The sequence below is a fragment of the Panthera uncia genome, chromosome D4, assembly GCF_023721935.1.
Source record: "Panthera uncia isolate 11264 chromosome D4, Puncia_PCG_1.0, whole genome shotgun sequence".
Lineage (NCBI taxonomy): Eukaryota > Metazoa > Chordata > Mammalia > Carnivora > Felidae > Panthera > Panthera uncia.
In genome coordinates this window covers 18,380,827-18,405,294 of record NC_064807.1, presented here as the reverse complement: position 1 = coordinate 18,405,294, position 24,468 = coordinate 18,380,827, and the positions used below count along the sequence as shown (strand labels likewise).

The 24,468-nt window shown below is 37.1% G+C and overlaps 1 protein-coding gene across 6 annotated transcripts in view; it reads right to left on the bottom strand.

Moving 5' to 3' along the window:
• Positions 1 to 11,642: 11,642 nt before the first annotated feature.
• The window catches only part of VPS13A (vacuolar protein sorting 13 homolog A), a 257,663-nt gene continuing 244,837 nt past the window's right edge, over positions 11,643 to 24,468 (bottom strand). For all 6 annotated transcript variants that reach the window (XM_049633762.1, XM_049633775.1, XM_049633767.1 and 3 more), the window contains 4 exons: positions 18,413 to 18,498; positions 15,645 to 15,768; positions 12,950 to 13,024; positions 11,643 to 12,855 (listed from right to left, as the gene is read on the bottom strand). In XM_049633762.1, coding sequence (XP_049489719.1) covers positions 12,805 to 12,855; positions 12,950 to 13,024; positions 15,645 to 15,768; positions 18,413 to 18,498 — 336 coding nt within the window. In that variant the 3' untranslated portion in view covers positions 11,643 to 12,804. The remainder of the gene's footprint in view (positions 12,856 to 12,949; positions 13,025 to 15,644; positions 15,769 to 18,412; positions 18,499 to 24,468) is intronic.

The window sequence follows — 24,468 nt, the reverse complement described above, 5'->3', positions numbered from 1 at the left end:
TGCCACCTGGCCATTGCTCAGTGAGACCCTCTCCCAAAGGGTTGGAGCAGGTCCATGCCACAGGGTTCTCAGAAGTGAGGGGTTTGGAAACACAGCCCCATCTGAGACAAAATTTGGGAGGGAGGTGCCACCTGGCAGGCTGATGGCTTGGACACAGTCTAGAAGTGGGAACTAGATGGAAGCCTGAGACAAAGAAGGGGTGCTTAATTGTGGGTGGGTGAGAGTGCAGAGTTCCTGTGCCAGAAACTAGGAAGCTGGGTGAGGCCATTTTCACCTCTCCTGCACATGCACATACACGTGTATGGTGCCACACCAACTCGCCCCAGTAAGCTTTGCAGCTCCACCTAGTGGAGAATGGAGCCCTTATGCCAAGCCCCGCCCAACTGTGCCCTCCAAGCACATGCCCTAGAGGACCACCACATGTCTCTCCACCTGTTTATTGTATGGACTATAGAGTACTTCATAGTTTGAATTCTAGGGAAAACTGGATGTAACTTCATTTGGGTTTCATTCTGTTTGCTTGCTGGTTCATCTATTCATTTTGTTTGTTCTGTTTTGCTTTCCTCTAAATTAGCTTTCTCTTTTTCTCCTGTATCCTTTTCTTGGATACAGGAGAAAAAAATTTTATTTTCCTTTTTTGAAAATTCTTTTTAATTTTTTGTAAACTTATTTTTTATTCTATTTCACTTCATTTCACTTTCTTCTATTTTATGGTGTATGTGTGTGTGTATACACACACACACACACACACACACACACACATATATATATATTTGAATATATTTTTTAATTCTTAAACTTTTCTTTTGTTCCTTTTTTAATCCATTCTGTCAAGCTTTAAATAACCAGACTCAAACACACCTAGGATCTAGCTTCATTTGATTATTTGTGCTGTTTTTAATTAATTTTTCATTTTTATTATTTTCCTTCCTCAAATTCACCCCAAAAGAAAGAACAGGAAAAATGAAAGCCAGGGGCTTAATCAACAAAGATATAAGCAAGATGTCTGAACTAGAATTTAGAATCATGATATTAAGAATACTAGCTGGGGTTGAAAAAAGCATAGAATCCCTTTCTGTGTACACAAAGGAAGTAAAATCCAGTCAAAATGAAACTAAAAATGCTATAACTGAGATGCAATCTTGAATGGATGTCTCACGGCAAGGATGTAAGAAGCAGAGCAGCAAACCAATGACATAGAAGACAAAATTAGGGAGGATAATGAAGCAGGGGAAAAGGGGGAAACTAAGGAAAAAGAGTGCAACAATTAGAAAACTAGTGACTTATTAAAAAGGAACAACATCCAGATCATGGAGTCTGAGAAGATGAGGAGAGAGAAAAAGGGGTAGAAGGTTTACATGAACAAATTACAGTGGAAAACTCTCCTAATCTGGGGAAAGACACAGACACCAAAAATCCAAGAAGCACAAAGAACTCCCATTAGATTCAACAAAAACTGACCATCAACAAGGCATATAATAGTCAAATTCAAAAAATACTCAGGCAAGGAGAGAATCATGAAAGCAGTGAGAGAAAAAAGTCCTTAACCTATAAGGGAAGACAGATCAGGCTTGCAGCAGACCTATCCACAGAAACTTGGCAGGCCAGAAAGGAGTGGCAGGATGCATTCAATGTGAATAGGAAAAAAAAAATGCAGCCAAGAATTCTTTATCGAGGAAGACTGTCATTCAAAATAGAAGAGAGAAAAACTTTCCTAGACAAACAAAAACTAAAGGAGTTTGTGACCGCTAAAAAGAGCCACGCAAGACATTTTAAGGGGGACTCTTGAAGGGAAGAAAAGATGAAACAAAACAAAAAAGACCAAAAGCAACAAGGACTAGAAAGTTCTAGAGAACACCACCAGAAACTCCAACTCTACTAGCAACACAGTGGCAATAAATTCCTATCTTTCACTACTCACTCTATACATCAATGCACTAAATGCTCCAGTCAAAAGACATAGGGTATCAGAACGGATGAGAAAACAAGATCCATCTATATGCTCTTTTTACAAGAGACCCATTTTAGACCTAAAGACACCTTCAGATTGAGAGTAAAGGGATGGAGAACCATCTATTATGCTAATGATGGCCCAAAGAAACCTGAAGTAGCCATACTTATATCAGACAAACTAGGTATTTAAATAAAGACTGTAACAAGAGATGAAGAAGGGCATAATTAAGGGGTATATCCATCATAATTAAGTGGTATATCCACCAAGAAGATCTAACAATTACAAACATTTACGCCCCCAATGTGAAACACACAAATATGTAAATCAATCACAAACATAAAGGAACTCATTGATAATAATACTGTAACAGTAGAGGACTTCAACACCCCACTTGCAACAATGGACAGATCATCTAAACAAAAACTCAACAAGGAAACAATGGCTTTGAATGACACACTGGACTGGATGGGCTTAACATATATTCAGAACATTTTATCCTAAAGCAGAATACACATTCTTCTCGAGTGCACATGAAACACTGTCCAGAATAGATCACATACTGGGACACAAATCAGCTCTCGAAGATTATAAAAACACTGAGATCATACCATGCATTATTTTCACACCACAATGCTATGAAACTCTAAATCAACCACAAGAAAAAATTTGGAAAGACCACAAATACTTGGAGAGTAAAGAACATCCTACTAAAGAATGAAAGGGTTAACCAAGAAATTAAAGAAGAAATTAAAAAGTACACAGAAGACAATGAAAATGAAGATACCACAGCCTAAAACCTCTGGGATGCAGCAAAGGTGGTCCTAAGAGGAAAGTATATAGCAATCCAGGCCTTCTTAAAGAAGGAATAAAGGTTTCAAATACACAACCTAACCTTGCACCTTAAAGAGCTGAAAAAGAAGAGCAAATAAAGCCCAAAACCAGCAGAAGATGGGGAATAATAAAGATTAGAGCAGAAATCAGTATCTAAATAAAAGAAAAAACCAACAACCATAGAACAGATAAACCAGGAGCTGGTTCTTTGAAAGAATTAACAAAATTGGTAGACCACTAGCCAGATTGATCAAAAAGAAAAAGGACCCAAATAAAAGCACAAACGAAGGAGGAGAGATCACAACCAACACTGAAGAAATAAAAACAATAATTAGAGAATATAACGAGTGGTCATATGCCAATAAATTTGGCAATCTGAGAAAAATGGACAAATTCCTAGAAAAATATAAACTAACAAAACTGAAACAGGAAGAAACACAAAATTTGAACAGATCCAAAAGCAGTAAAGAAACTGAACTGGTAATAAAAAAATCTTCCAAAAAACGAGAGTCCAGGCCTGGATGGCTTTCCAGGGCAATTCTACCAAACATTTAAAGAAAGAGTTAACACCTATTCTTTTGAAGCTGTTCCAAAAAAAAAAAAAAAAACAGAAATGGAAGGAAAACTTCAAACTCATTGTACGAGGCCAGCAGTACCTTGATTCCAAAACCAGACAAATACACCACTAAAAAGGAGAACTACAGACCAATTTCCCTGATGGATATGGAGGCAAAAATTTTCAACAAGATACTAGCCAGCCAGATCCAACAAAACATTAAAAGAATAATTTATCATGATCAAGTGGGATTTATACCTGGGATGCAGGGCTGATTCAATATCTGCAAATCAATCAATGCGATACATCACATTAATAACAGAAAGAATAAGAACCACATGATCCTCTCAATAGATGCAGAAAAAGCATTTGACAGAATACCCTCAAGAAAGTAGGAACAGAAGAAAGATCATAAAAAGCCATATATGAAAGACCCACCACTAATATCACCCTCAATGGGGAAAAAACTGAGAGCTTTACCCTTAAGGTCAGAAACGTGACAAAGATGTCTACTGTCACCACTATGTTATACAACATAGTGTTGGAAGTCCTAGCCTCATCAATCAGATGACACAAGAAATAAAAGGCATTCAGATCTGTAAGGAGGAAGTCAAACTTTTGCTCTTTGCAGACGACATGATACTCTATGTGGAAAACCCAAAAGATTCCACCAAAAAACTGCTGGAATTTATCCATGAATTCAGCAAAGTCACAGGATAAAAAATAAATGCACAGAAATTGGTTGTAATTCTATCCACCAATGATGCAGCAGAAAGAGAAATCAAGGAATTGATCCCATTTACAACTGTACCAAAAGCCATAAAATATGTAGGAATAAACCTTAAAAAAAAGAAGTGAAAAATCTATACGCTGAAAATTATAGAAAGTTTATTAAAGAAATTGAAGACGACACAAAAAGTGGAAAAATATTCCATGCTCATGGATGGGAAGAACAAATATTGTTAAAATGTTAACACTACCCCAAACAATCTACATGTTCAATGCAATCCCTATCAAAATAACACCAGCATTCTTCACAGAACTGGAACAAACAAGCCTACAATTTGTATGGAACCAGAAAAGACCCCCAGTAACCAAAGCAATCCTGAAAAAGAAAACCAAAGCTGGAGGCATCACAATCTGGACTTAAGCTGTATTACAAAGCTGTAATCATCAAGACAGTATGGAACTGGCACAAAAACACTCAGATCAATGCAACAGAATAGAGAACCCAGAAATGGACCCACAAACGTATGGCCAACTAATCTTGGACAAAGCAGGAAAGAATATCCAATGGAATAAAGACAGTCTCTTTAACAAATGGTGCTGGGAGAACTGGACAGCAACATGCAGAAGAATTAAACTAGACCACTTTCTTACACCATTCACAAAAATACACTCAAAATGGATAAAGGACCTGAATATGAGACAAGAAACCATCAAAACCCTAGAGGAGAAAGCAGGAAAAAACCCCTCTGACCTCAGCCACAGCAATTTCTTACTTGACACATCTCCAAAGGCAAGAGAATTAAAAGCAAAAATGAACTATTGGGACCTCATCAAGATAAAAAGGTTGCACAAAGAAGGAAACAAAAGGCAACCAATGGAATAGGAGAAGATATTTGCAAATGACATTATCAGATAAAGGGTTAGTACCCGAAATCTATAAAGAACTTATCAAACTCAACACCCAAAAAACAAAAAATCCAGTGAGGAAATCGGCTAAAGACATGAATAGACACTTCTCCAAAGAAGACGTCTAGATGGCTAACAGACACATGAAAAAATGCTCAACATCACTCATCATCAGGGAAATAAAATCAAAACCACAATGAGATCCCACCTCACACCAGTCAGAATGGCTAAAATTAACAACTCAGGCAACAACAGATGTTGGTGAGGATATGGAGAAAGAAGAACCCCTTTGCACTGGTAGTGGGAATGCAAATTGGTGCAGCCTCAGCCATTCTGGAAGACAGTATGGAGGTTCCTCAAAAAATTAAAAATAGAACTACCCTATGAGCCAGCAATTGCACTACTAGGTATTTATCCAAAGGGGTACAGGAGTGCTGTTTCGAAGGGGCACATGCACCCCAATGTTTATAGCTGTGCTACTGACAACAGCCAAAGTATGGAAAGAGCCCAAATGTTCATGGACATGAATGGCTGAAGAAGATGTGGTATACATATACAATGGAACATTACTTGGTAATCAAAAATAATGAAATCTTGCCCTTTGCAACAACATGGATGGAACTTGAGTGTATTATGTATGCTAAGGAAAATAAGTCAAGAGAATGACAAATATCATATAACTCCACTCATATGTGGAATTTAAGATACAAAAGAGATGAACATAAGGGAAGAGAGGCAAAAATTGGGAGGGGAACAAAACATAAGAGACTCTTAAATACAGAGAACAAACTGAGGGCTGCAGGAGGGTTTTTGGGTGGGCACATGGGCTAAATGGGCAAAGGGCATTACGGAGGACACTTGTTGAGCACTGTAGTAGTAAATGTAGGGGATGAATTAATGGATTCTGTTCCTGAAATCATTATTGCACTATATGCTAACTTGGATGTAAACTAAAAAAAAAAAAAAGAACTTGCTAAGTATTAACCATAACCCTTTAGTTCACAACAACCATGCTGGGGTGGAATGCTGTCTTTAACTGAAAAAACAGGGCTTTGGGCAATCCATTATCCACATTTATTTAGGCCCCCAAAAGGGTGGAGTTTAGATAGGCAAGAACACTTATAGGTTCTCTTTCTGGTTCTACTCAACAACTAAAAACAGAGACAGACTGAAGATCAGAAATCTTTGATTCAATTTATTTGAAAAAGTATACATACACTGAGCAGTCATCTGACCAAGAAATCTAATTCTACCAAGAGCAAAAAATAGTGATTATTTAGAATAGCGTCATTGGTGAGCATGGCTAATCAATTTTCAGGAAAAAAAAAAAAAAAAGACCAAGGTCAATTTCAAGAGGAAGAACTTCACTATACACATTTGTGTTTATAAATTTTCAGAATAAATAAAAAAACAAGACAGAGACTGTAATAGGCAACTGGGTCAGGCACCCACATAAGAGGTATAAGGAACACAAAAATGAAGGAAATATTGCAGTCATGCAGAAATAGATAAAAAATTAACATCATCAATAACCATGTTTTTATCAAAGAATGATAAGCCTATTCCAAAGAAGCACAGACTATTGGGTCAATACAAAAATTAGTAAGAAAGTATTTTTAAAGTGCACATTCCCTGAAAATTTCATTCTCATATGTAATATGCATAATCGCAGAGATGATCATTTTTTAAAAGTCTGTAACAATCTATTTGACCTTGAAAAAAGCCCCAGATACAATTTCTAAGTTTGTGATTGTGTATAAAATTATTGACACTGGGAACTTATCAATGTAATCTACATTTCTGAGTGGTTTTTAGCCCCTCAGTTGAGAACTTTTGGGACCCAATTGAACACTGACAAGTAAGGATGGAACACAGGTTCTGCTTTAAGTACACTTCTGATTATTAGATTTTTTATAACTTTCACAGGATTTCTTGTTACAGGACTTTACTAGGAGGTAAAGGTATCAGAGAAATACTCGATGGTGTTCAGTGACAGGGCTTTCAGATGGACAGATATCTATCATAGTGGATATTAAATTATAATACATATTAATTTGTATTGTATGAATAAAACCTTTAAGTATACACTCGTATCAACCTACAAAATGTGAAGTTATATGTCTCGTGTAGCTCTTTGAGTACCACAAGTATCAACTTTTTTTGAAAATGCTAGAATGCTTTAAAAAAAGAATGCATAATTCTAAAGTAAAGCTTTTTTTTTTTCTAATGCCATGGAACAAGTTATTTTACAAAAGAGGAAATTTTTAAAAAGGTAAAAAAAGGAAGTTAAAAAAAAAAAACGCTTCAATTAAAGAAACACGAAGGAGGCTTGCACAAGGTTAGGATCCAGCACCTTCACAGTCCATGTGCTGACCTGCTTGTGGGATAATCCTGAATCGAGTACTACGTGACACCAATTATGGCAGAAAGAAAAGAAGCATGAGCAAAAGTCTGCATTAATAGCTGTATTGGCCAATGACCAAAACTATCGGGTAAAAGAACCATCAAGGTTTTAACCTGATGTAGGCTAACTTGATTTAGCCTTAAGGCTAACCTGAATGGTCAGCATTAGCAGTAAGGTGTAATTTCAAAAGCGTATTTCAAAGGATTGGGTAGGAGGGTGAATGGCCTGCTTTTAAGGTATGTATAGGAGCTACAGGTGATACTGGGTAATAGCACCAAAGAAAATCAGATTGAATAAATTTTGTCCTGAGCCGCGCATAAGGAATGCAGGTTATCTACATTTTCTCCTTGAATTCTATAGAAATGAGGAAATCTAATTATTTTAGTCAGGTACACTGCATTAGCATTTGTACAGTACCCCCCAGAACATGAGACAGTGTGACCTATATATGAGCTTCCTTTTAAAAAAATTTTTTTTTAACATTTATTTATTTTTGAGACAGAGAGAGACAGAGCATAAACAGGGGAGGGTCAGAGAGAGAGAGGGAGACACAGAATCCGAAGCAGGCTCCAGGCTCTGAGCTGTCAGCACAGAGCCCAACGCGGGGCTCGAATTCACAGACCGTGAGATCATGACCTGAGCCAAAGTCGGACGCTTAACCGACTGAGCCACCCAGGCACCCCTTTTTAAATTTTTTTTAACGTTTATTCATCTTTGAGAGACAGAGAGAGACACAGCATGAGCGGGAAAGGGGCAAAGAGGGAGACACAGAATCCAAAGCAGGCTCCAGGCTCCGAGCTGTCAGCACAGAGCCCAACGTGGGGCTCGAACTCACGAACTGCGAGATCATGACCTGAGCTGAAGTCGGACGCGCAGCCACCCAGGCGCCCCAAGCTTCCTGCTTTTAAGGGCCTCTACCACGTGTACAATGAATCACACCAAAGGCAGATAGAGCAAGTTCATAAAATTAGAGAATTTTTGTCCCCAGTCCTAGGGGGAAAGAGGTTGACGTATCTCTAAATGACAGCCTGTGGCATTTTTTGGGGTGCTGCTTGCAAATCTAACTTTTCTCTGCTTTTTCTGATACCTGAGGGAATCTGATACACACCGGGAAAGAAAAACATCTTTTCCAAAAACCAAAACAAGAGCCAGCCTATTGTCTCACTCAAAACAAAATACAGTGATCACAATCTGAAGATTTCCTGAGTTGTGGACCTGCTGTTCCTTCTCGAAGGTCAGGCTCCACCCAATCCAGATTGTTCCAACTATTAGTAGATAGTCCATGCCTCCCACAGCAGTGGCTCTCAAGGTTTGTTTGCTTTTTAACTGCAATTCACAATAGGAAATAACATTTTATATCGTGACCCAGTACACACAGTATGCAAAGTAGGCAACATTTCAGGAAACAAAATTTAACTTTGTTATGAGCAATGTTCTCTTATTTTCATTTCTATTCCACTTTAAAATATGCTGGTCTTGGGGAGTCAAATTGATTTTATGGCCCTTTAATCGATTAAGACCCACAGCTTGAGGGGCAGCGCCTGGGTGGCTCAGTTAAACGTCGGACTTTGGCTCAGGTCTGATCTCACCACTTTTGAGTTTGAGCCCCACACTGGGGTCTGTACTGACAGCTCAGAGCCCAGAGCTTGCCTCAGATTCTGTGTCTCCCTCTCTCTCTGACCCTCCCCTGTTCGCACTCTGTGTCTCTTTCAAATATAAACATTTAAAAAAAAATTAAAGAAACAAAGACCTAGAGCCTGAAAAAACACTGTTCTTTAAGATTTTAATTGATCTTGAGAAAAGGTAAAAAGCAATGGCCTTGGAACCCAAATTTCTCTGAGTTGTGTTGGCAGGAACATGAAAACATCCAGTTCCAAATGGCTACTTCTTTCTATCTTCCATGTATTCGGCTCACATTTTCTACTCCTATAGGCAAACTAGCCTAGTATCTTGTCCCAATCTTTTTAATACAGGGGTCTTGGCTTGGCCTGAAGGATCACTTAACACTGGCAATTGATGACTGAATAACCAAGGTGCAGAAAATTGAGCACTGAGTAGGGTCTTCATTTTTTACTAGGTAGGAATAAAATACTAGCATATTTCTAAGGCAGAAGCTAGATGCATATATATTCACTGGGAAAATATTACTGTTAACTATCATCAGAAAAAATGAGAAAGATAATTATGATAGAAATAACAGAAGAAGAAATTCTTATTTATTTGGAGGCCATAGGACAGTTTTGTCATGGGTTAGGATTATGGAGGAGGATTTTCCAGGCCCGGACGGCCTACAGCAGATGATGATTATTTAGGGACCAGAAAATAACCTGGGCTGTATGAAACTGAACCTGGAGAAAATCCTAAGGTCTTGCTAACACCAGGGAAGAAGCAGCCGATACATACACAGTAACAGGGAAGCCACTGGAGAAGTGCACATGCTCTTGGGTTCAGACAGTATTTTGTAAACGTGAAGAAATCACAAGCTGCTTCTTGTACCAGAAATCAAAGTTGCTATTTCTAATCATAGTTTTTTCAGCGGAGAGTTAGCAGGGAATAGACACTCTGCCTTGGGCTTTACACAACTATCACAGAGCAGAAAATATACTGTGCTAGAATTAAGGGGCTGGGGCTACAGCTAACAACACAGAGACATAATCCTCAGGATCTCATTGGGTAGTAGCCACCAAACAACTAAGAAGCTTCAAGTTTTCAAACAGAGTCATTCAGTGTTAAATATAACTCAGGGAAGATGATTTTCAAATACAGTAAGATTCTGGACTAATATTCAAGAAAAAATAATATAGAATCAAACACATAATTGTAAAATGTTATGCTAAAAAGACTGACTCGTTATGTAGTGATCTGCTGTTCTTTATTTAGATGAAGACAATCTTCTAAGACAAGTGATAAACCACTGCTCTTGTAATTGGGGGTCTTTCTACTCCAGAAACAAAGGTAGCGATAGGAGGTGCTGATGGGCAGACGACTACTGAAGAATAAGAAAAGATATTTGTAGGTCCTCATTGGTAAGGGAACAGAAACAACAGGCAGGCTGGGATTGCATGTGTACTAGGTACAAGACCCATTCCCTGCTGCCCTCCAGAGGATCCTAGAAAAATATGTTTACTCTTTCACCGTGGGACACCCAAGAAGAAGTTTTGCGCCTGCATGTTTTGAGAATGAAATCATGAAACTAGTGTAACAGGGAAAGATAGGATAAAATAGGCAGAGAGAGAAAGGTTAGGACCCGAGCTCCCTGGATGGGGAAAAACACATTATTCTGGAAAAACGCTGGGAGTGTCTGACTACAGCAAACCCCCTCAGGCGTAAGGTCCCTCTTAAAAATGTAACAGACACACCTACTCCCCCTCAGATTCCCCCTCAGGAATTTGACATTCAAAATACCTAGCTAAACCATAAAACTTATGTTATACATGGGACAGTATGACCATTCTGACTCCTCACACAATGGAGTCGAGCCAATCAGGAATGGACAACCCAGCACCTAGAGTTGTCTAGTCAGTAAGTGCAGAATCTGAGAAGGGACAAGGGGAAAGGGAAGGGGATGCTGACCAGAACCTTATGAAACAAGGACCCTTGACTATAGTCTGCAGGCATTTACTTTCGAATGTCCGCTCTCTGTAGAGAGAGCTTTCATACTATTCTTCCTTTCTGATCTCATATTCCAATAAACTTTGCCTGCTGCTCATTTTGTGTCCACCTGCTGGATTCTTCGAAGCGGCAAAACAACGAATCCCTGGTACTGTGATAAAAAAATTCTGCAACAGTGGTAGGTAATGAGGTACTTTGTTAGTGGTCCTGAATGGAACTCCAGTAAAGCAACATTTCGGATGAGGACAATCTGATCAAAGTTTTCTGGCCACTACTCTTAGGCTTAATTCTAACGTAAAAGTTGAGGAGCTTGGCAACAGAGACAATGTGTATGTTACTTTGAACAAAAGCCATCAAGGGAGCGAGCACACGCTACCATGGGATATGAAATCTGTCATCTTTTGATTCAATTTATATTCAGCAAAGAAAAAAACATACTGGGAGACTACTGATAATAAACAATGTGTTTTTATAATCAGAGGAAAATCAAAGTATTTAGTAGCAGGATATGGTCAGGAAGAAATACAATTACAGTCTGGCATGCTGTTTATTTTAGCTTTTACAACAAAGCAAGGGTTTGAGGACCCTGAGGAGAATTTCACAATTATTACTATCCAGAGTCTCCAATCCCAGAAACTGTTTATAATAATTTCATGGCACATACGACATGCATCAAATACTCTGTATTATTCAGTAACGAAATAAGACACTGCATTGTTCTCTTCATGGTTTGCAGTCATGTATTCAACCCCTTTCACTTGAAAAAGTACATTCATACTATATTAATTTACAAGATCTTGGACAAAAACCAAGAAACCCGCCCCCCCCCGCCCATGACCTTATTTTTATTAATGTGCAGTCCACGATTTTTTTTCCGATGAGCTTTTAAAAAAGTGATTCTCATTTGAATAACTGTACAGAAAGCACAGCAGAAATTCCCAATCTTTTGCCAACAGAACAGGTAATTAACACTTTAGGGTACATATATTTACTTACAAGAAGGGCTGTCTGTTCTGAAGCATAACTCACATCTAAGATGGTGGGAATTTTATTTCATATTTCCAATGAATGGACAGTTGTTATTTTAAGGCTTCAGGGATTTTCCTGTAAAGTCAGCAATGTTAAAAACGTGACTTGGGTAAACCGAGTAGATCCCATGAAGTTGGCTTGAGAAAGTATTTCTAAGGCTTCAAGCTTGAAGGGGTATTACTCAATCTGTATTATAGTATATTAAAAAATGTTTTTCATAGTCATGCTATGGAAGTATAATTCAAACCTATCCTTTATAAAAAAAATAAGGAAAATAATACCAAAATATTTATCTGTAAAAAGAACTTCATGTTTCTAAAGAAACCACCACTAAAGTTTTTGATACCGAGGCAATGTTTGATTTGATCATTTACCCATCACTGATTCAGGGAGTCTGAAGATAGAAGTTATAAACTTCATGACGGAAGTTTAAAATGTGAACTAGAAACATTAAATTTACCTCCATGTGGGGTGAAATATGGGCAATTTCTCTACACTGCAGAGAATCACTTGGAGCAAGTATTTAAGGTTCATCAAATAAATGTTGCTTTTGTAAAGTAATTAGAATGTTAACCATATGCATGATTCAAGTTAGAAGACCAAATGGATCTCCAATGAGTTGAAATATTTTAATCACCTGATTGTTTTACCTGATTGTAACTGATTTTTTTTTTTTATTTACTTGAAATTACTTCTGTACTGTACTTCCCAGACTGGTTTTGAAAGGTACAAGGTAGAAACTCTAATGATTTATTGTTGTCTCTCTTCAGGCAGTATTCTCCATCAGAATCTCGGGGAAGGTTCTCTTGCTTCCTCTAGTTTCGTGAGGATCCACTGTTGTGGGGAAACAAACCAACATTTGCTTATTTCAAGAACTTGCAATGAAACTCAAAATGTAATCAATGTAAATCTAGAAGTTGGCTTTTACCCTAGCATCTTCTGGGGTCTTGAAGTTAATTATTTTTCCAAACTCTTTGGCATGAAATACAGACTTCACTCGTTCCTATAAACAGAATAACTTCATTAAAATGAAAATCCAGTTGCAGAAATATGATTTTAAAATGCCACAGTTTTATAAATCTGTGCTTAAAGTGTCCACCTTACACAAATTATGTACCTAAAAAAACAAACATAAAAAAGCCAAGAATGAAGAATCCAAGAAGAATCAAACACAAATGGGGCGGGAGGGGGGGAAGGGCTAAATTTTAACATATCCATTATCACTAAGCTTAAGTTACAAAGCTTTGAGATTTAAATTGCTAAAGCTCTGTAACTTAAGCTTAATGATAATGGGTATGTTAGAATTTAGCTCTTCCCCCCCACCACCCAAATAGTTTCTCAGATAGTTCTTGATATATGGCCATGAAATCATGATGAGCTCAGCTAAAAAAAATTATATGTGTGTACATACATACACACATATGTGTTGCATGGGGTGTGTGTTATGTATGTAACTTCTGACATTTAAAAAAAATTTTTTTTTTCAACGTTTTTTATTTATTTTTGGGACAGAGAGAGACAGAGCATGAACGGGGGAGGGGCAGACAGAGAGGGAGACACAGAATCGGAAACAGGCTCCAGGCTCCGAGCCATCAGTCCAGACCCTGACGCGGGGCTCGAACTCACGGACCGCGAGATCGTGACCTGGCTGAAGTCGGACGCTTAACCGACTGCGCCACCCAGGCGCCCCAACTTCTGACATTTTAAATTGGTCATGCAGTAAGAATGTAGCTTAAACTTAATGTCCTCTGCTTTTTCTTTTTTTTTCTGATGGCCTCTACTTTTAACATTCTTTAGGCATTCTGTTCAATGTTTGTGGGGAGAGCTAATAGTGGATGGTAAGCATGAGAGAGACAAACAGAAATAACAGGATTATTCAGGAGGGCAGTTTACTTCCATTAACTATAGGCAGAGCTACAGAAGAAGAAATGTGGGGGTCTCACAGGTTGAACAATTTCTCTAAGTAATTCAAACATCCATGTAAATACGGACTGCAGAAGAAATCAGATTCTTTTACTTAAAAAAAAAAAAAAAAGGATATACACTGATAAAAGATTTCAAGGAAAAGTAGAAGGGAAAGAAACCAAGAAGGTAAGAAGAAGGTTATTTTTGGAGAGAGAAAAAGGTATGAAAAAAGCCAAGAAAGCAGTACAGGCTAGAGCAGAAGGAATAGCCACTATCCATTACTTTGTATAATAAGGCTACAGGGCCTTTCATTTTCTGAGTGAATCAGAGAAATTCTCAATGTGTAGGTTGGTCTAAGATCCTCAAGAACAAGTGGCCGGTCTACTCATGAGCTGTTTGTGTCTTTGGAACGAGTGGGAAGACTAGAGAAATGGTTTTCAATGGTTAAACACAAGGTCTAAGGGCAGTTCTGTTCTACAGACTAGCCAAGAAAACATCTGTTGTTTTTGCCTGCCTGTGTCTACTGCCCTTTCTTCCAGCAACAACTTTTTGAGTCTTTGGGTAACTACTTCTCACCTTCTCTCACTCCAAATACTTCAGATAGAGTTGACCCTTCCTTCTTGGTAGCATCATGGTGATCCCATGACCCTCACCTGGCCAACTGGCTCACACCCGCTCTCTGACCAAAGAGATTAGTTCAGGAATAGGCATGTGACCAAAGGTGGCCCAGTGAGACCCAGTGAGATGCTTTCATTCTGCTGAGCTAGTAGGATATAAACCTGGAACTTCTGCTGGCCGGCTTGACAATGAAGCCAACACTGAAGAAAGTAGGACCTAGAAGCAGGGGTGGTGAAGAAGGAGAGAATGGAGGAGAGGAAGGGAGAGAGAATAACCGCTAATGACATTATTGGAGCATATCTAAACTAGCAGATAAAGACCTAAGACTTTCAGTTACAGGAGCCAATTAAATTCCTCAAAGTACAACAAAAATAACAAAGAACAAAACTTACTTTGGTTGTGTCATTTACAATATTTCCTACGTGCACAGCCAATGCCAAAGTGCCCCCTACACACATCTGGTCAAATACCATGAAGCCAAATACCTTGTATTTCTTTGTATCACATATAATATGTAGTGCAATCTTTACAACTTACAATGTATAATGAGTCTCTGCTGATTTGCCAAAAGACAAGCAATTCATTTTATCTACATCCAAGTACCAGGCACTGTGCTAGTAATGAATGCAGAGTAAGAAATGGTATCTGCCTTCAAGATTTTAACTGAATTGGGAAGATAATATCTATAAAAAGAAAAAGAACCACCAACAATGGTCTATTAGAGAGAGAGAGAACTTTTTAAGTATCTTTTTGTAAGATTTTCAGGGAAAAACATTTTGTAAGGAACTGCTGGAGATTCTGACGTATACAAATGGATTTCTCATTTGAGTGTCTTGGACAGCAGTGAGAAAGCGGGGTTCTGTTACTGAATAGAAAATGAAATCTCAGGAACACTGTTGTCCATGTAATAGCACATAAAGTATCACATTTTTTCTTGGCCTAGCTTTCTTTTCTTTAAACCTGCATAAGACAGAAGGTGTCAAGGAAAACCATAGTAAGACAAAGCAATGTCTATAAAAGAGATGGGAAAATTACAAAGGAGGACCGTTTCAATTTATTATCTTCAGTTCCAAGTTTTCAAAAAAATCTATTCAACATACCTTTGCTTCAATGCGTAATCTTCTCCCATGAACAATGAAGGGCTCTTTGGTAAACTCATCAAAACTATACTGCCACTCACATGTAAGCTGTCCAAATGTTCCTTTTGTTACAAACAAGACACCACTGGTGGGAAAAAAAGAACCCACTGTAGACATAAAGGCACTTATATCCAGTAATATAATAATAGCAAGATATACATTCATTGCAAGTGCACATAATGCAAACAGAGACTGTATTATGAGTCATAAATAACCTTAAGGAATTTAAAAGAACTGAAATCATACAAAGTATGTCCTCAGATCATAATGAAATTAAACTAGAAACCAGTAACAGAAACAATTATTTCTAAACGCTTAGAAATTAGCATACTTCTAAATAATCCGTGAGTCAAACAATCTCAAAAGAAATTAGAAAATGTCTTGAACTGAATGAGAACTAAAATATAACACAACATAAAATTTGTGGGAGGTAGCTAAAGCAACGTTTTGTGGGAAATTGGTAGCACATAATACCTAAGTTAGAAAAAATGAAGTACTTCTAAATTCAAATATGTAAGACGCTTTATACAAAATAAACTTACAGAGCCTATTATTAACCAATATTTTGGAGAGCTTTTGTGTAACTAATGCTTTAGAATAAATGTTTTTATTACCAAAGCTCCATGCAATAGGCTTACCAACCTACCTCAGAAAGAGGTTTTAAAATTAATTCTTGTTTTCCCATTTTTGAGGGGGGTAAAAATCAAGAAATGAAAATGCATTGTCTATAATTCTATTTAATCCTTCATTCAAAGGCTTTCCTTCCCCCATTCCTTCTGGTTGAAACATCAACTCTAGGTGCAAGCAGATTATTTTTTTAAGTAATACATACTTTAAGTCAAGGGACTGCAATAAAGAAAAGAGCTGGCTCCTGGTTGGGACAACTAATCAGGACTTACATCTATCACTTCAATCTTCGGTCTCTGCTCCCCTTTCTCACCAATCCTGGATGACAGGTACTGGTGGAAAAAACTGACTGGTCCTCTCCTAGGTCCTCAACCACGTGAAAAGTCAAAGACAGGCTCATCTCGTAGTATGTTCCTGGTACTCCCTTTCCTGACTCAAAGACCTGTTTTTCTTTTTTTAAGTTTATTTATTTATTTAGAGAGAGAGACTGAGTGAGAGCAGGGGAGGGACCGAGAGAGGAGGAGATGGTGGATCCCAGGGAGGCTCCACTCTCAGCGCCACACCCAACACCAGGCTTGATCCTTCAACTGTGAGATCATGACTTAAGCTGATATCAAGAGTTGGACACATAACCCACTGAGCCGCCCAGGCGCCCCTCAAAGCCACTTTAATTCTCAAATATGAAACGTGGAAATGAAGGAAATCCTAGGTACGAGTATCACCTTTCACTCAACTGCAACTAACTCACTTCCCTTACTTTATCAGGGTTTATATGACTTCCTTTAAAGAGATCCATTATGTTGAAAAGTTAATTTTTTAAATCTTGCAAACTAATCTATAAACTGACTCTTGTTTAACTCTGATGAGTCACAGTTCGCTTCGTCAGTGGGGGAGAGGGTTAATAAAAAGATGATTGAAAATCGCTAGAACAAGAATGCTTGAAGCATTGCCCCCCAATTATAAAAGTTTATTGACTTAGATGTAAAATTTAGTACATACCTATAAATGCTAAAGTAGTCCTTTACAAGTTAAGAAAGATCTCCATATGTTGATATGGAATAATCTTCAAGACATAGATCTTAAGCAAAAAATGGTACAGAATGGTATGTGTAACAGATTCCCATTTATGTTAAGATACATATGCGTGTATGCTTGTATAGGCAGAGAATACTTCAAGGAGGAAACAGGTAAAAATGGTGGCCTGTAGGACCGGGAAAAGAGGGACTGGTACCTAGGATGCAACGAAGATTAACTTTTACATGTATACCTTCTAATACCACGTGGATTTTCTACTTTGTGTGACTTTTATATAAGAAAATTAATATAGTGTTGTAAATTCTAGACTCGGAAGTGGTTAGTACGAAAAACGTCAGAAATGACTGCTAAGTTCAACAGTGAATTTGAACCAGTAAGTGCTAATACAACTTCACCTTCTCAATAGTGAACAAAACCAGAAGTTTATTGACAATTTCTTTCAGTTAGCCACAACCTCTCCCCCTCAGCCACATTTCACTCTGTGCCATCCATCCAAAACCCCCGTCTTAATAGTGCAGCAGCTGACTCTTTCCCGCAGTTTAACAGTAACTCCTGCAAAAACTAGCCCCTCTGAAGCTATGCCGCTGAGTAATTTTGCACGTACCTCGATCTACACGTCTACTTGAGGATCTGGTTGGAGCTGGGAGTATCCACGTAAGAAATCACCTGTCTCCAGTGATGTTATTTACTTATGTGACTGAATCTCTATGTATGCTAATGGATAGATATCACTAGAAGACTTCTGGAGTCATCTGAAACTGTGCACTTTTTTCAGAGCGGGAAGAAATGGTACTGTGAGGACAGTGTTATGGGAATTTCTATATTATTCAAATTGGTTGAAAAAATACTAAACAATTTACATTTGTGCATGGCTATGACTTATCCGCACTCATGCACAAAGCTGAACATAAATTTATGTAAGGTTTTCTGATGAGGCTTGTAGAGCAAGAGGACCAGAGTTAGCAGGAATCGGGGTGACTATGTGCCAAAAATGGTGAATGTCAACTGCTTCCTTTCATGAGTGGCTCTCAGTTAACCTCTTACCAAATTACATTCAACAAAGTTACCTTTTAGTTATCATTAACATATCTGTTTTGTTGATCATGACATGGGTAAAATACTTGTATTTTGCAAATCTTCCATTTTCCATGACCTAAAAAAAAGGTGAGAGAGAGTGAGAATTTCATTAGTATTTCTATTCTAATGCAAGTAATGAATGCATTGTGATCCTCTAAAAGCCATTTCTCAATGGGGGCAAATTATTAACATATTTATACAGTAAATACATCATATAATTGAATATTCAGAAAACTATTGCTGCTTCCTTTTTTAAAAGCACCTATTTGTACTGATTTATTCAAGATGACTCAATTGCAGCTATATCAATGTTTAATGCTGGATTTTTAGAAGATAATGTCATGACCTTACAGAGTTTAAATTGAACCTGTTAAGGTTACTACTGAACTATCACATTCATTTTCTCTTAAAAAACATACTAGTATTTGATCACCTATGTACAAAAAACACATGTAAATGCTAACACATTGTAAACGTATGTATCACATAAATTAGTATTGGTCCCATCTTGCATCTTCCCTGGGATTTTCCTATCTGCCTTACAAACATGCTTTTCTTTCCCAGTCTCGTAACTCATTCACAAATGAGGAGCAGAGTGTCTCTGGACAAACACGAACTGTGGGACCTAATTAGCATATACAACAACCTTTATTTTCAAGACTGTGGAAACACTGTCTATCCGTGACATTGTCAACAATTCTTTGTCCCAGAAAATATAAAAATAATTATATAAATGAAATACACATCATTTTTAATTCTGTTCTAAATATCATTTACTCTGAGGACAGAGTTACTTTGGCTACTTAAAATATACTGTGGGCTAGCCTACTTTTCTTTTTTTTTTTTTACTTACTTCATTTTTTATTACTTTTTAAGGGCAAACAGTGTAACTGTGACTAAGATCCCTCAAAAAGCGGTATGTTAAGAATTCAGCCAAAATGTCAGATCTCTTGAAGAAATCCAAAAGAGATAAAAAGATTTCAGAAAATTGTGTTCCATTAGGCTATGTCTAAAACTTAAAATTAAAAGCTAACAAGTGACTTCAAGATAATCTTAGGTCATATTCTAAGAAAATATAAAATATTAAAAAGTATCAAATTGCATAGGAAGAATAGAAATTTTTTGCAGATGACAGTATTGTCTGGAAAACCCAAGTATATAAACCCAGTAACTTTGTTTTATAAACACAGTATCAAATAGAAAAATGGAAGGAAAAAAAATTCTGTTTATCAGGATAATAAAAAATAAACATTTATGCATAAACTTAACAAATAACATGCAAAATTTATGTGATAAAAGCTATAGCACTATTGAGGGGAATAACAGAAAACGTGAAAATGGAAATCCATGTCGTATCCTGGATAGAAAAATTCATTACAATAGTGCTGTTATTCCCTTCCCCAACCCCAATTTTTACCACCCCGCCAAAACAATATGACCCCTGGATAGGGTGTGTTAGTTTCTTCTGGGGAGAGAAGAGGAAGTGATTTGACAAAATTATACTAAAATTTCTCTAGGAGAAAAAGTGTTGATACCCAATAAATTGTAAAAGCTGAGTGAGAACTAAGCTAGCAGACATGAGCACAACTGGTGAAACGGTTAAGTGCTCACTGGCAGTTATACACAGATGGGTCAACAGAAAGAATACAGATTCCAGAAGCTGACCAAAATGTACACTGGGACGTTATAAAATACTACATATCCAAAAACAGGGATACATAAAATCCAGATAGCATTTTAAATTACTGGGAGAAGCATGTTTTATTAAATGGTGTTTCAGGTAACATGCTAGCTAAAGCTGGGTCCCCATTTCTCTCCATACCAAATCAATTCCAGGGGGCTCAAGGATTTAGGCATACAAAATGAAACTATATAAGTACAAGAAAAAGTAACATTTTAATAACCTTAAAGTGAGACAACCTTAAATATAAAACACAAAGTCTATAAAACAATATAAAAAAATGTTAAGTACTTGGAAATTAAGCATTACTGGGTGGCAAAACAGTAAACAAACAGAACAAAGTAAAATAACATAAAGATTACAGAATAAACTGGGAAAATATCTGTCAATCCAGAGATATGGAGCTAATTTCATAACAGAGAATTCTAGGAATATGAACAATTCAACAGAAGAAAACCGAGTAAACCAATAGGAAAATGTGTTAAGTGCAACAAACCTGACCAATAAACATATGAGAATATGTTCAACAACTCAAAATCAAGAAAATGCCAATCAATTAAAAATACCCTTTAAGTGAGGAATTTGACTGCTAGGATTTATCTTATGCAAAACTATGCCAAGATATACATTATAGAATCTTCACAGTAATACTAAGTTAAAATCATAAAGGGGACTGTTTAAATCAATTATAGTATAGCCATACAATGTGACATTATGTGGTCATGAAAGAAAACTGCAGATGTGCATAATGATATAGAAAGATGTGCGGGGCGCCTGGGTGGTTCAGTCGGTTGAGCGTCCGACTTCGGCTCAGGTCACGATCTTGCGGTCCGTGAGTTCGAGCCCCACGTCAGGCTCTGGGCTGATGGCCCAGAGCCTGGAGCCTGCTTCCGATTCTGTGTCTCCCTCTCTCTCTGCCCCTCCCCCGTTCATGCTCTGTCTCTCTCTGTCTCAAAAATAAATAAAGTTAAAAAAAATAAAAATAATAAAAAAAAAAAAGAAAGATGTGCAACATATATTAAATGAAGACCAATTACATTGCTGGGAATGAATGGGAGTACTAAAAACATACATGTACACTTATTTATATATTCACAAGACATATCTGGAAGGGTTGGTGATAACACACTACACTGTAATAGCACTTATCTCTGGGCTTGAAAAGGTTAATAGTGGGGGCAGAAGTGAAACTATTATTTTTAATTTTATACACTTTTCGGTTATTTTTTGTATTTGAAAAGAAATTAGCTTAAAGGTATTATTTTCTTTTGTTCTGTATAACCAAGTTTAAATATCAAGAGTACAGGGGCACCTGGGTGGCTGAGTTAGTTAAGTGTCTGACTCTGGATTTTGGCTTAGCTCATGATCTCAAGGTTCCTGAGTTTAAGCCCCACATTGGGCTTCGTGCTTGCAGTGCAGAGCCTGCTTATGATTTTCTCATTCTCTCTCTCTCTGGCCCTCCCTTGCTCACTCTCTCTCAAAATAAACTTAAAAAAAAAAAAAAAGGTTAAAAATCAAGAGTACAAATGCTGATCTCAAGAATATCACCACTACTGTAAGTCAAGAGTCTATATGCCTCATTAATAGACCACAACCTTCAAACAGCTTAAAAGCTATGGTTTACCTCTAGGTACCTAGCTTCTATTTTAATGTTTTAAATTTGGGCATTGTAGATGAGCCTGCTTCGCAATACTTTCCACTTTTCACACCCAACTTAAATAAAATGTAACCTGTGCAAATAAGCAATTAAACCAATGTCAAACATCACAGTAGCATCTGGTGGAAGTAAAAGCTAGAAATCCCCCCAAAAGTCACTCATGCTATGTTTTCTGGAGCTCACCAAAAACCTTAGATCCAACACTTGAAAGACAAATGGACACGATTGTCATACAGCTGCCTATTTTGAACACACACTGAACTGTGCTGTTATCAGAATGGATAGATTTGAATAAATATCAAAGATAAGTCCTTAGATAGCAAAACTCCATTACAAACAGGTGAATAGAGAAGAATAGGGAACCCAGTCCCATAGAAGCATGGGAGTGAAAGAATATGATGGCTTATCAACCATCATCTTCCATCACGCTGTAAGTCTACAAACATCATGCCTTTGGTTACAGTTTTCTAATTATTTCACTTTATAAGTTTTCTATATATTTAGACTTTTACTTTTCATAGCATCATTATAAATCATTTCAGAAAAAAAAAAAACAATTTTCAACCTAAAGCAAAGTTACTGTTCATCCAAACACGACCTTATATACACATGAAATAATGGAGAATCAAGTAAGTGTCTTACCCACCTACTCTTCCAAGCAACCTCGTGTGATTAGCTAAGATTACAGTTAAGTGACTTGCTTGGGGCCATACTGTCAGTTGCAAGAGTGGGCTCAGAAAAGTGGTTTCTTCCCTTCTAGTTCCAGTGCTTTTCACTATACCATGATGTTTCCTCTTATGGTGCCAGTCACACGTTTCCCATGATACCTCAAAAGTGTCTTCAATATCCCTGATGCTGGATGTTGCTGAAGCAGGCTGCTAAAGCAGTGCAGGCAGGCTAATTTTTTTTTTTTTTTAGGTTAGTAGGGTTCAAATAGTTCAGTGTTAATATCCTGTCTCCCCCTTTCCCAAACAGATATTAGGTATCAATGTTTCTGCTGAAATAATTTGTGATACCCTTTAAAATAAATGAACTACAAAACTAGGGCTAGGAATCACTATATACAGCCTTTGCATAAAGACAAAAATTTGGCTGAAATCCAATAATTAGGCTGAAGTATCAAGTACATTAGCCAGTATGTTAGACATGTTAGCCTCATTTAACACGCGGTGTAAAATAAAAAAAAAAACAAATTTTGCCTTATTCATTAAAATACACATCGTTTGAGAACACAAAGGAACTGTTACATATGTCAGAATTTATAGATAATTAAAATGTATGGTTACTGGTAAAAGGGTTCTTTTTGCATTAGAAGAGTATGTAGACCTTAGTTTATTAGATACAAATAAATCCAAAGTGACTGCAAACCTAGAAATACACTGATGGTAGGAACCTATAAGATAGGGGTGCCAGGGTCACCCTCTACTAACATCCACATTTCATATCAGGTAATTCCAATACTTTAGAAAAAGAAGAGACGCTGAAAATTATATTGCTAACACGTTCAAGTCGTCCAAATGCTATGAATCAGCAAAGTTCTATAACAAAAATATTTCTGAAAAGAACAAAGCAAAATATGAAAAGATAGATATGGGGAATAAATCACAAACATGGAAGGCTTTAAATCCCAAACAATCTAAAGTGCTAATATTCATGGGAGATTTACTTCAGGAAATTGGATAAAGGATAAGAACACACAGTTCAGCAAAACAAAACAAAACAAAACAAATCAAAAAACCCCCAAATCTGATCAGTACCTGGCTCTTTTGGAAGACCACACAGTCTCATGGAAGTATAAATGGTTTTTGTTGGTTTTTTTTAAAGACAGAAACATGAAGGATGAGAGGAAAATGAAATTCATCTAGATGAGAAATAAAGAGTCAGAATGCTATCAGACAAGACAATCTACTGGACAACAAATAAACACCTTTATACACTGGCTAATTTGAATAGTCAGCAGATGATGGGGAAAGAGGAAAGGCCTATAAACAGATTATACTAAAAAATTAAGCTTGTTTTTAAAAACAACAAAATGTAGGTAGGTAATCGTAAATTAAAATAATAAAGGCTATCATTTCTCAATTATTTAAGAAGTAAATAGACAACTTGTTCAAAACAATCGCTATCTTTAGAGAAAAATGTGATCAAGAAGCATAACTTTCCTAGAGTTATTGGATTAAAGGTTAGAGATAAAAACTGTTTTACTAATTCACTTCAAACATGAGAGATTTCAGGGCCCTAGCCAGGAGACACAAGGCATTCAACCATGCTTCATGATAAAATGTAGTGGAAATTCATTACCTCAAAGCTCAATAATTTCATATACCTAACACAATAAATGTAACCAACAGTGAAGGAGTGTTATTTGGCCTATTCTGTGAGGCAAGGTGATGTGAAAAAAAAAAAAAAAAAAAAACAAACTTCAAATCTCAGTGACAGTCATCAAATCTGGTAAGGAATCAGGTCTTTCTGAATCTCCCACACCTTTGTCTCCTCCCAAGCTAATGAGCTATTCTGATTGTTAATCAAAAGGGTAAATTCTGCTAACAGTTTAGACCGGGAAGGAAAGTTGAGTATAACCCCGCCAACTTAAAAATCAAATCAAGTAAACCACTACTACCTTAAGAGATATGAACTATCATCAACTGGTTCAACTCAAAGACTGGAGAAAGGACAGAATTATGCTCATGACATAATTATGTGCATTG